At 38.4% G+C, this 12,630-nt stretch overlaps 1 protein-coding gene across 6 annotated transcripts in view; it reads right to left on the bottom strand.

Annotated features, from left to right (window-relative positions):
* The window catches only part of LOC131593080 (ubiquitin-associated protein 2-like), a 141,968-nt gene extending 134,136 nt beyond the window's left edge, over positions 1-7,832 (bottom strand). For all 6 annotated transcript variants that reach the window (XM_058865285.1, XM_058865287.1, XM_058865289.1 and 3 more), the window contains exons 1-3: positions 7,693-7,832; positions 3,754-3,831; positions 2,069-2,179 (exon numbers count right to left, since the gene is read on the bottom strand). In XM_058865285.1, the coding sequence (XP_058721268.1) occupies positions 2,069-2,179; positions 3,754-3,831; positions 7,693-7,791 (288 nt within the window). In that variant the 5' untranslated portion in view covers positions 7,792-7,832. The remainder of the gene's footprint in view (positions 1-2,068; positions 2,180-3,753; positions 3,832-7,692) is intronic.
* Positions 7,833-12,630: the final 4,798 nt, after the last annotated feature.

Genomic DNA, 12,630 nt, shown 5'->3' with positions numbered 1-12,630 from the left:
AGGCATGTCCTTTAAGATTAAGGATGGCGCTACCATTGAGAATGGGGACCTACCACAAACCATTGAAGCTGTCTCTCTTTGTAAGGGAGGTAACTGATTACAATTTCAGCTGACAATGCCTGAGACAACCCAAATAACAGTCATGGGCCTGACCTTTAAAAATCAGAAATAACAGAATAATTAACAGAATAGTTCTTGTTGGCCTGTTCTTACATGGAAAGAATAAAAATCTGAAAGGTCTCTTTTGTTGTATCCTCAAAGGTTTAATAAGTCAAACATGGCTGAGCATAAAATGGATGCAAGAAGTTAAATGAATACAAATCTTAGGGTAAGAAACATATCTTCTCTACTCATCCACAAGCCTCTTACTACCCCAAGCCAGACTGGTACAACTGCTGCAATAAGGAAGTCTTTACAGAGACTAAGTCACACATTTACAGCTTGTAGATCACAGCTTTAAGCCCCAAAAGCAAACAAAAAAAGACTAAGATAAAACTGGCTGAGTACCAAATAAACTATAAATACACATTTTAGCTTTCCTTGCTCTTCTAATTCCTTCAGTTGAAGGGATACATCTTTCAAGTGAAGTTTAAAAAAACTTCAAGTGCATCAAAGCAGAGTGAGACTAGAAAAAAGAGATTTGGAAATCTGCATTCAGAATTTGTAGTACCTCAGCTTACAACTTCACATCAAATCCATGGTTAAACTGTTCTCAAGTACAAGGGCCTTAAAACAAATCCTTCCAACTGGAGGCCCAAAAACATTCAAAAATAAATTTCTTCACACCCATCAATTAGTATTCCTTCCTCCTTGACTCCTTCAAGTTCTTTGTTTCTAAGTTCCATTTTGTCTACAGGGAGCAGTGGGTTAAGAAGGACTTGTCAAAAAAGCAGAACATATCAGTATCACTTGCATTTGATGAATGAGTTCAGAAAACTTTTTCCATGTCATGATCAGTTACAACAAATTGTTCAAGTAAGAAAGGACTTAATATTTTCCATCAACCAGAAAACTACTTTCAACTAAAAAATGGCAAATACGAGAAGTATGAGAGAACACAGCACATTACCCAGATAGATCTAATTAAGATGAAATGCTCTCTTCTACTCCCAGCTTGTCAATAACATATACTTCTGTTTTTACAAGACTCAACTGTAATAAAAAATGAAAAGGGGATAGAAAAGAAAGTCCCCTCAGTCAGAACAGTGTGTGTCCCAGATTAAGGGTGTGTGAGGGGTGAGTTTCCTCATTAACAATAAGCCAGAGTACACATCCTGACAAATCACAGGAAATACTGAGTGTTCAGCATCAAAAAAGGAAGTCCAGGTTACTTTTCCAACTTAGATGAGATGGAATCTAATTTAAGGACAAGCTATAAGAAATCCCTCCAGCAAAAACTTCAACTGCAGTACAATATATTTTCTTAGTATCTCTTAGGATAAAAATTTCACTGTACAACCTTTTAAGCAATATTATTTGTTGCTGTATGCACACAGTTTAGTCTCCTCTTCCTGTTTTTCAATTAAGCCATGCAAATGAGCAACACAGTTAAAGGAGTAACTATTTGCTGCATCCTTTTCTGCCGTAAGTAGCATTATTAATACAATTTGCAGATGTGGACACCACCTACAACTTCAATACCAGCAACCCACACCTACAGAACTTGCATAACTTAAAATATCTGCCTGCCCCTAGGTTTACAAAGATTGACTTTTGTGATGGTCTCAGGCCTCAGAATTGTGGAGGATCTACACAGTAACTACAAAACCTGCAGCAAGAAACAAGTCTGTGTCTGAAGAAGCACAGACTGCTGCAGAGTTAAAACTGCTGTATATAAATAAAAGCATAGGAACTCTGTGATAGACCAGCTGAACACCCACAACATTTTCCAGATTCAGCCTTCTCCAAGGTATGCATGTAGTAGAGAGGCTGCCCCAGTTTCCATTTCCTCCAAAAGAAATTGAATGGAAATTAAAAACTTGCAAAACATGACTTTTCTAGGGTACTTCTGGAAGCTAAAAAACACAGCAAACAGAAGGAGTAGTTTAACATGGAAGTAAAACCTTACCGTGTCTGAACTTCCTTCCAGCAAAATGTTGATTGCTCTGTTCACATCCCCATTACAATCATGTAGTGCCACTATGCATTCATCCTGGTTTTTCCCCGTCACCTCCATAAGCTGGCAGTGAAAGTCAGACATGTTAAAATATCTAAATTACCATCATAAGAAAGTAAGAGCTAGTATGGCCACAAATTACAACCAAGTGCATAGTTACCATTGCAGAGTAAACTGATATCCTGAGAAAAGTAATCTGCATTTTGCACATCTGCTTGGGATTCAGGCAATAGAGAGGAAGAAGCACAAATTAATTGGTAATCAAGGAAGTACTATTTCACGGTGTTTTTGTTCTTTATGCTTGCAGCAAATGCTGTCAGATAAAGCAGTATATGAGTGTAAAGCTGTAAAGGAACACAATAGTTTCAGTATCACTATCTCCTTCTCCATCAAATGCGCCCCTCTTTTTCCCAGTGTGAGAAAAGACATACAGCAAGACATGGCAGAGAACAGATCACCTGGAAAACCATCCAGATTATTTTTCAGACAGACTAGCGCCCTTGATCCATTTCAGCATAAGGTCACACCAGAGTCACGAGCTGATTAAGGAGACCTAGTTCTGAATTATGCTCCTTGAACTCCTGGTGTATATCCTGAAGACTGTGGGACAGAAATAATCTGTCATGGGGTATTCAGCAACTTCATCCAAAGAATAAAACTATATGAGCTGGAAATACATATGCAGAATGTAAAACATATTCTATGCAGAACCTAATTCATCTCCTTTCCACCAGCACAGCTACAAGCACTGTTGGCGAGAGTCCTTTGGCTTCATGAAGTACAAGACTTCATTTTCGGCACAGCAACAAAACTAGTTTGCAACAACAAAAAGCATTTAATAACGCTTCAGAGGAAGTTTTAGAGATGAAAGGAAACCAAGAAATTTACTCTTCCACTGCATTTATGCACTCAAGCTAATTCTTCCCTCCTGGGTGTACTCCCAGGCTCCTCATGAATTGTGATGCTACCACTAGGACAAAATCACCAATAGCCACAACAGAACAGAGACCCATATTGTCAGGACTGTTTGAATTCATGGTCTCAGCTCTAACTAGGGAATGAAAGCTTGATTAACTAACACCTAACACTTCACAATAGAGGAAAAGGTGTGAGATTTCATTTATACATTGTAATTCTATCATTTTAATGCATACACAGATCTGTGAGGTCAGGTTATTTTTTTAAATAAAATCTTGATTCACCTTTAAGCTATCATTAGACTTATACTTTTCCTAAAAAACTTCCAAGCTCAGTTTACACAGGTGACATTTTTTCTCACATGCATGTACATGTTGACAAACTGAATGCATTCTTCATTCTGAGAATCATTAATCATCAGGACCATACTAGAGAGATACACTGAGGAAGAGACATCAGCACAAATGAGCTTTGGCTGAAGGGTTTGTCTACAAAGGAAAGTACACTGATATAACTATACAGTCAAAGCTGTATTACCACAAAATTTCTTGTAAACAGACTTTACAGTGTAGTAAGAGCACCTTTTCCTAATCAAACTTATGTCCTTCTGAAAAAAAAGTTTAATCTAATCGAGAAACAGATGCTCTAGCTCCAAAATTTAAGCCAGCCCGAGAGCATTTAATTGTGGGGCAAAAAAACTTGTACCAAAAGAAACATACTTGTTTCACTTTATCTTCAAAATCTGCATCATTCTTATCGTAGATCATCTGAGCAAGGCGAATCTGTTCTGCTGTTGCCTGAAAAAAGATAATATCCAATGAAGTACACAAAAGGTAACTATACTTTTTAGAAGTATATCCTAGTGTACCTGCTTTTTTCCTGTGGGTTCTCAAAAAAGAACATATACATCAAGCACAGAGATGCTATGGGGAGGGGATCAATATCTTGTCTATTCCCATTTATAGTTTTAAATGTTATTTGTGATAGAAGTAATTTCAACACATTCGAATCTATTGGAAACACAGAGATCACTGCACTGACTATAATAATATAGAAGGACAAGGGAATGCTAACCTATGTTTTAGCATTAATGTTTTTAATTTTATTTAAGATCTACTACTCCAGAGTTAAGAGTTTTATTGTAACAAATTGGCAATAGTATGCCTAAATGAACCAAATCTCTGATGATCCCCGCTCACATCACCATCCACACTTCTCCCAACAACAACCCGACTCTGTACTTTCATGAGCACTTAAAAAGACTTGAGTCATGTCTCAAGACTTTCCCCATGAACAGCTGTACTGTTTTTTTTTTTCTACAAGCAAATACTGGTCTCTGAAAATTGGTAAAGGAACTTGCTATTGATGAAGTATCTGGTGCTTCTGCAACATTTCTGGACAAAAATGCACACTGGCAACTTGCACAAAAGCTGAGAGACTGAAAGAGATGCAGTCAAGAACAATAGGTCCAAACACTCTATGGCTACCCCTGAGAGAAAAACAATTCTAACACAGATGTCACATCACACATGTCACTCTTCCTAGTGTGGCATCTGCAGCCTATGAACTGCACTCCCAAGAAAATACCTAAGAACAGTGTGCACTACAAGATCCTGGATCTCGTTTGACTTCTGCTCAAAGAAAAGAGTCTACTGTCGCATATAGAGAAAGCTGACACTGAAGAGAGCTAGGACCCATAATATGGCTGCTAAGCCTGCAGAGGTTCTTCTTCATTGAGTGGGACCAACTTATCTACTAGAATTTTTGACAGAAAGGATTCACTCTGGACAGCTGTCTGAATCTCACCTTTTGCCATCCCACTTCACAGAATACACACATGAAATTCTGTGTCCGACAAGGTCAGACCTAATCAGGGTCAGATTGCTTGGCATTTGGAGTTTACCACAAATGCAAGCTCTAGAGGAGGTCACCAAGCATAAATGCTGAGAAGAGTCTAAAAATTACTCCAACGTACACCACCAACTGCTTATTTGCTGCAAAGTTACTGCAGCTGTCCCAGTTCCTTGAGGGAAGTGACATCTGTGCTCAGAGACAACACTACAAGGAAATTAGCATTTGTAACTGAGTTACATACTCTGATTACTTCACCTTTTCAGCGTGTCATGCTGACAGCCTCATAGGTCACCCCACTGCATAACAGGGAGGGCCTGCTCTGCAACTCCCCTGTTCCTTCCACAGAAGTCTCCCTGTCAGTGTGGTGCTCTGAGCACAGGAGCTTGCTCATGTTAAGAGCTCAGCAGACAGCAGACCCAAAATGTCTGCTGGTTTCAGGAATTTAAGTCTTGTTGATCCATCTTCTCACTCTCATTACAGCCCCCACAGGCACACTGCGACTTTTAAGCAAGTGAAGAGATTTTCTTTGAAGATATCCAGAGCAAAAACATTCAGACAATATAACTTCTGTGGAGACATGATGGAATATTTTACCAAAAATCAAGAATCCACTATGATTTATCTTTCCCGTAAACAAATGTTTTCTTCAAGCCCACACATTAGAAAACAAAAACAAACCAATTTAAAAAAATTACAAATACGTGACAGCATCTTCAGTTTTCCTGTGCAAGCAGAGAGCTTAGAAACTTGCAGACACAATACCATGTTTATGCCAGTGGATTATACCCAGATGGAACTGAGGATGCAGAAGGAAAAAAATCAACAACAAAAATCACAAGATGACTACATAAACATGAAACCAGTGTCACAAAAAAATCCTGGCCTTTTCTCCAGCAAGTGGTGGTTCTTTATTTTTAAGGCACCATTGTTAGAACAGATGCTATAGTATTCTAACCAAAAGTATAATTAAGTTTTAATCGTGACTAAGAAAATAGTACTATCTTAGGACAGTCTGAATTTTACTCAACCTTATGAGACATAATACCTTTTCAGTATAAGAGTGGAAGAAATTTTAAACTAGAAACTTCAAACTACCAGAAAACAGAAGTGTGCAAAACAAGATTAGGTGACAGTAGCAGACATAGATCCTATAATAAAATGGCACATCTCTTATCCAGAAGCAAAGCAAAAGAAGCATGATGCAATTTGTTAAATAATTTAAATGATGATCAATGTGATACTATGACAGTAGAATCTTGACTTGGGAAAACAGCAATATTCTATATTCAGAAAAATGAATCAGTGGTGATTAAACAGGTAAATCCACAGACTGCTGCTGATCCACGAAGACTAAGCAGAAAGGTCCATGTGATATCTCAAGAATAAAATACATGGTACATTCAAATGTAACTGCTGTGTATGAAATAACCACCTTCTCCCTGTAGTGATCAAACCAGTACCTATTATGCAAAAGGCAGAATAAATGGACAACATCCAGAAATAGGCCTTAATGCCTAAAATCAATGAATCCCATAGTTTGGAAAGGTCCTCCAGTGATACACCATGGCCATACTCACGGTAATTTTTTTTCCCTTTTAACAGCAGGAATTACCAGTATTCCAGCTTGTGCCGCTTTCTTTCTAAGGAGAGTTGGTTTCTACTTTTCCTATACCCTTTCATGACATACCTGAATAGAAGACACACTTGCCTTGTCTTATTAGGGCTGAAGAAATCCAGATCCCTGAGCAATACCTCATTCATTCTGTGTTTCAGTCTAACAACCATCTTTGCAGCTTTTCACTGGACTTGCTCCAATTTGCCTATGTCTGCCTTGCGCCAGGGAACCCAACCAGGCAAAGCACTCCAGTGTTGTCTTGCAAAATGCTGGAAAAGGGGAAGCCACCACTTCTGGCAGGCTGCTCATTATACTCCTGCAGCCTTGTTTTAAAATAAAACCAAATTCAACTCATCTGTTGAAAATCAATTTCTAAATCCACACATTAGCATAATCACCACTATGACAAGTGCTGCAACTCAGGAAGATGACAAGGGGTTGAGGTCACATGATTAATACTGTGCAAAACAGACCAAGAGGGTCTCCATATTGAAGACCAGTCCAAAAAAACCAAGAGAAGGCAGTATTTCCCTGTAGAGCACCTCTAGATTAAAACACACTCTGCCAGCAAAGAACTGAGACTGTTCTTGAATGGAGGCAAATTTTGAGATGTATCTGGCAAGAGAATACTGAGATGCCAGAAGCAGAAACATTCTGCATTCTTTGAATCCAGACAAGCACACAACTACTGCTGCCAAGAATCAGTGGCAGGTGGGTGAAACAATTTCTGTCTAAAACAGATACTGAAAATTTTAGTCTGCTAGTGGATGACCATGGTTCACTGTACAAGACTTGTGACTTGCAGAGACATGCATCTAATGAAGTTTCTCCCACCCATGCAAATTTCTCTCTTGACCAGCAATCTTCTATCATCAGCAGGTTAGCAGATGGAAGACCCGAGATCTGAGGACCATGAGGACACAGGACAGAAATCCTGAGAAAGGCACAGAATTCCTCACTGATAGGAGACATTGCTGAAGAACACAAAACTTGTTTAAAGATAACACAGATAGAGAACTTAACGCTGTCCTGCATTACTCAGTAACGAAAGCAAGTAATCAAGCACAATCTTCCAAAATAAACCATGTATTTCCATTCCATCCTTTTCAGTTTTTACTGACTCAGGGAAGAAACTCGTATCATCACATTCTCACTTTAAAGTCAAAGAAGTTGATACAGTAGCACATACCTGTACTACTTGTTTCTGTGGTTGTGTTGGCTGTGTGGCTGCAATTTGCATTTTGTCCCGAGTGCCCCGGGTACGTTCACTGCCCACCGAAGTCATCATATACAGTATATACAAAACAATGTATGTACAAAATACAAAATCTGAAAGAAAAAAAAAAAAGCATGAGTTAAGTTGGATACTGATTCAATAACAAAATAACTTAAGTGCAGTAGTTTGAACTGCTTTTACTAGTGATTCTATGCAGAGACTCATGAGAAAGCAGCTTTAATACACTACTTTTGGATTTACTACAGTTTTTTTCCACTCAAGGGGGAAATGCAGTGAATAGAACGTCTTTTATCAGCTATCTAGGATCTGTGTCAATTTGTACTTCTAAATCTCACAGCTTTTTCCAGTTATTTAACATACAGACTTTTTTACTGGCTACTCTGATAAAGTTCTAGCTCCAGCTACATCACTCAAACTTCTTTAATACCTGCTGTCTAGTTTTGATGCCTGGAATTTAACTGCTCACTCAGAACACTACACAAAAAATCATATTCATAAATTAAACAAAACTGCTAATTTGATAATTCAAAATTATCAAAACTGCTTTTCCTGCATATCCATGGAGGTCATGGCCAATCCAAACTCTATTAATCTCTCATTTATAAGAGAAATTATGATTATTAGGTTTAAATCCAGCCTCCATAACCAGTACTTTTGTTTTGCTCTCCCTCAAATTTACAGAAACCATTTATGAAACTACCTATCACCCTTTAAACATACTGCAGCTGTATGGCAACAAAGGAAACCCCAAATCTCACCCCTCCCCGTGTCATTGTTATCCCATCTGTGTCTCTCAGTTTTCATTCTTATTTGTTCTCTAGTATTAACTTGAAATAAAACATTGTTATTTCTCCTGTTTGTACAGCATTTTAGCACAGGACTAATCAATGAGCATGGTTTATAGTATCTATGTTAACTGGAAACAGACCTTTCAAATGGTTAGAATGCTCATGTTCAGGTGTCTGGTTTCTGTCCCCATAAGGCTAGAAAGTAAAACCGCAAATTTTTGGAATTAATGACAACTTGCAAGAGGTGTACCTGAGCAGGAGATATGCAAACAAGCAGCAAAATGCTTTTACTGCTGTTCTATTATATGAGCAGGTCTCAGCACAAAACTTGCCAGGACAACAGCTGGCTAGCACAGAGCTCAGTGCACAATAATCACAGAATCACACGATAAGCTCAGCTGGAAGGGACCCATCAGGATCACCAAGTCCAACTCCTGGCTCAACACACAATCATTCCCAAAAGTCACACCATGTGTCTGAGACTATTGTCTACATACTTCTTGTGCTCTGTCAGGCTTGGTGCTGTGATCACTTCCCCAGAGAGCTTGCTCTAGTGCCCAACCACCTCGTGGTTGACAAACCTTTTTCTAATACTGAAAGAAAAGCACCCATGACACAACTTCAGGCTATTCCCTCAGGTCCTGTCACCACAGAGAAGAGACCAGTATCTGCCTCTCCTCCCTCCTCTTCCCGTTACAGGGTTGTTGTAGACTGCAATGAGGTCTCCCTTCAGTCTTCTTTGTCTTCAAGGAGATAAGTACACACCGCAATCCCATGGACTGAGACCTTTTCAACACCCAACTGAATAACTGGCAGTTGCAATTAATGCACATTCAACAATTAAAGCTGCAATGAGATGCTTCAGTTTTAACACCAATTCTTGATGCTCCAGAGCTTCATCTACAATCAAAAGAACAGTTAACTACATTATCACCTAAATCGCTACTTTAGAAATATACTCTTGTTGGTCAAAATTGAACCCTGACATTGAATTTATTTACATACTAACTATTCAATAATGTTTTGACAACTGAAAGTATATTTCCATAAGAAATGAAGCAGGCTGCAATTATAAGCTGAACTGGAGTACTGTGTTTCTACAACTTTTTGAATGCACTAAATAAAGCCAACCTATCTCACAGTCCCTTAAAGTAGACTAAGTGCATTACGTTCTAAGGCCCAGAACACACAGACCTTCAGAGCACTGTGTCTGACAAAGGGCCAAATACAACCAAAACAAAAAGTTACCTGAGCTATTGACACAATGTTCTAGGGAATGCAACAAAATATAAAGTAGATGTGGAGATACTCTGGGCAGCAAATCCAACATTTATCACTATAGGCTCATGGCTGTTCATTGATACCTTAAAGACATGTCAACAGTTTCAGTTGAGTCTACAGCAATATTACTTCAGCTGTTTGTGTTCAAATCTGCTTTATAAGCTTTGCTGACTGGACTGACAACATCCAAAAATTTCAATTTATATCAACTAATAATGACCTTGGAGTTACTTTTTTGTTTGGCTGTTTGTTTTGTTTGTTTCTTTTTCCAAGGATCAATCATACTGCTCGTCACAATTTGAACCTAGCACATGCAAAAATCCCTGAGTAGAGCACACAAGAGAGCACCAACTTCTCTGAAAGACAAGCTTATAGTTTCATATATGGTTGTTTAGAACCAGCCCATTGTAACTTAAGATTTGTTGAGAAAATGTAACTCCGTTGGGTCTCAATTTGTTCATAATTTCTGAATTAACATCATATTTAGTATGGTACCTAGTAATTTTAGTATTTCTGTCAGTGTGATTTTCCCCATTATCATCAAAGCCACAGAAAATATGATGATTTGTATTTTAGACAGGACAACAGGACACTTACATTGAAGAGTTTTCTTTGTGTTTGCAAAGCACATGCTGAACTACACCCTACACTTTGGCAGCCAGCCAAAGGAACCTACAGTTCCTCAAGCAGATTGTGACTCTTTTCTTTTACCTAGCATGTGTATGTGCCACCACTGCTTAAGCCATTATTTGTTCTTCAGGATGAAAGGAGACTTTAAGAAAAAGGGCAGGCACACAAATGGCTGAAAACACTCCTGGGAGATGAAATGGCACAGAAAGATCAGGATGCTGAACTCAAAAACCTGAACAGTGTAACAGGGTTTTTAAAGGAGATCCTCATCCTCCTGATTGTGCGGTACATGAGCAGTACAATTTGGCTGGTTGGAACCAAAAGAAAAAAAGCCCAGAAAAAGTAGAGGCAGCAATATGGACTTGTACTTGCCTCAGGCAAGTGTGGAACCCCACACTCAGTTTGGCCAATAAGCCAACAAGGACATGTTATAATCCATCAGACACCATCTAGTCTTAAAAGCACAACTGCTAGCCTGATAAAAAGAGAACTTTCAAAATCCTGTTATTTTACTTCCTCTTAAGTTGGCTCCCACTGTCTACTGGCAGTGTCCAGACACAGCAGCTGGAGGGCCACGCTCCACCTCAGACACTTCACTGAGCAGAGACACATGGCTGAGGCTTCACGCCCAACCACACCTACTGCAGAGTAAGGAAGCAACAGGCAGCAGGGAGCCACTGCCTCCAAATTATCACAGTGACAACAGTTTTGAGCCTAAGTGGGATAGTATTAATTAATTAGATGGGGCTGAACAAGAACATTTCCTCGCTCACAAAGCAGCTTATTCCCTCCAGCCTCTCATATTCATCAAGTCTGTTTGGCAGGCTGCTGTCATAGTAATGAGCAGGATATCACAAACTGATGAACTTAATTTTATCTGTAGATCAAATGAAGAAATAAGATTTTAGACTGGAAGGAAGAAAATTCTTAATTAAAATCTCTTTAATAAAGACTAAAAAAATATTCAGTTAAGCAGATGCTTCAGTTTCCTGACCTTGCAGGTCAGGACCTGGTGCAGTGCGAAAGTCCCCCATCAGCAGTCAATACTTGACCTTGCAGACACTGCAATTCTAATAAGCAACCAAAACAGCTGCATTTGAAAAAACATATAAAACATTGAATGAAACCAGTACTAGTTTCATCACTTTCTATATATTAGTACAGAACACTAGTGAAAAAAAAAAAGGACAAAGTATTAAAGAAAGAGAGAGAACTTCCCAAAACTCTTATGTAAAGAAGTGGCTGTATTCTCTCATGGCAATTAAGAAAGATGCATAAGATTCCTGTAAACTTTATTTTTCTTTTTTCACTGATGTAACCCAGTACCCACAGACTAAGGTTGTCTTTATTAATTTAAAAACAAACAAAAAGCAAAACCCAAATAAAACTAAAATTTAAAAATGCCTTTATCATTAGTTAAGACTTCATTTTAAAAATTCGCATTTCAAAATGAAAGGCAACAGAAGAATCTAAGATAAAAGCCATCCCAACTCTCAGTCTTATGTTTGTTTTAGTTTTCTGTCTGTACAGCATGTTTTAATTTAAGGAACTACACTACAACTGCAGCTTCAGTAATGTGTAACATGGAATGGCAAGGACTGTTCTAGCTTACAAAAGCAGTAACAAAATATTTTCATTTATCCCTTCCTAAAACTACTAAACTCCCCACCTCCAAAGTCTTCATCCCTTGTCTTATCCAACACATTTAGTTGCATTTCTGCTTTGGATTTTAGAATGAAAAGAGAAGGGCAAATAATCAAAGATTAACTGAACACATATCAACACAAAAAGCAAGTTTTTAAAGCTGTTATAATGTTTTCCATGAAGTGCTGTTCAATCTTCCTTCAGCAAGAACTCTAAGCTTTTTAGACTCAACGAAGCCAGGAAACTTAGAGACACAGAGAACAAAAATTGACTTGACATGATTGCAAGCCCCCAAGACACAGGAAATCTATTACTGAAGTTCCAGGAACAGACCAGACACAGCAATAGCAACTGACTTTCAAGATCCCTCTAGAAGTTAAATATTCACTTCCATCAGCTGAAAAAACAATCTGCAGTTTCAATTCCTTTCCTCAGGCAGTCTCAAGAAAGTTACTTGATTCCTGGACAAGGAGCTGTGATAAACCATGGAAAGCCTTCTGCAAGTACCTTAGAGATATGATTGCTATTTTATATTCAAAATACAAAG

Source organism: Poecile atricapillus, chromosome Z (assembly GCF_030490865.1).
Source record: "Poecile atricapillus isolate bPoeAtr1 chromosome Z, bPoeAtr1.hap1, whole genome shotgun sequence".
Taxonomy (NCBI): Eukaryota; Metazoa; Chordata; class Aves; order Passeriformes; family Paridae; genus Poecile; species Poecile atricapillus.
The sequence above is the reverse complement of the archived record's forward strand: the minus strand, read 5'-3'. Positions and strand labels throughout refer to the sequence as shown.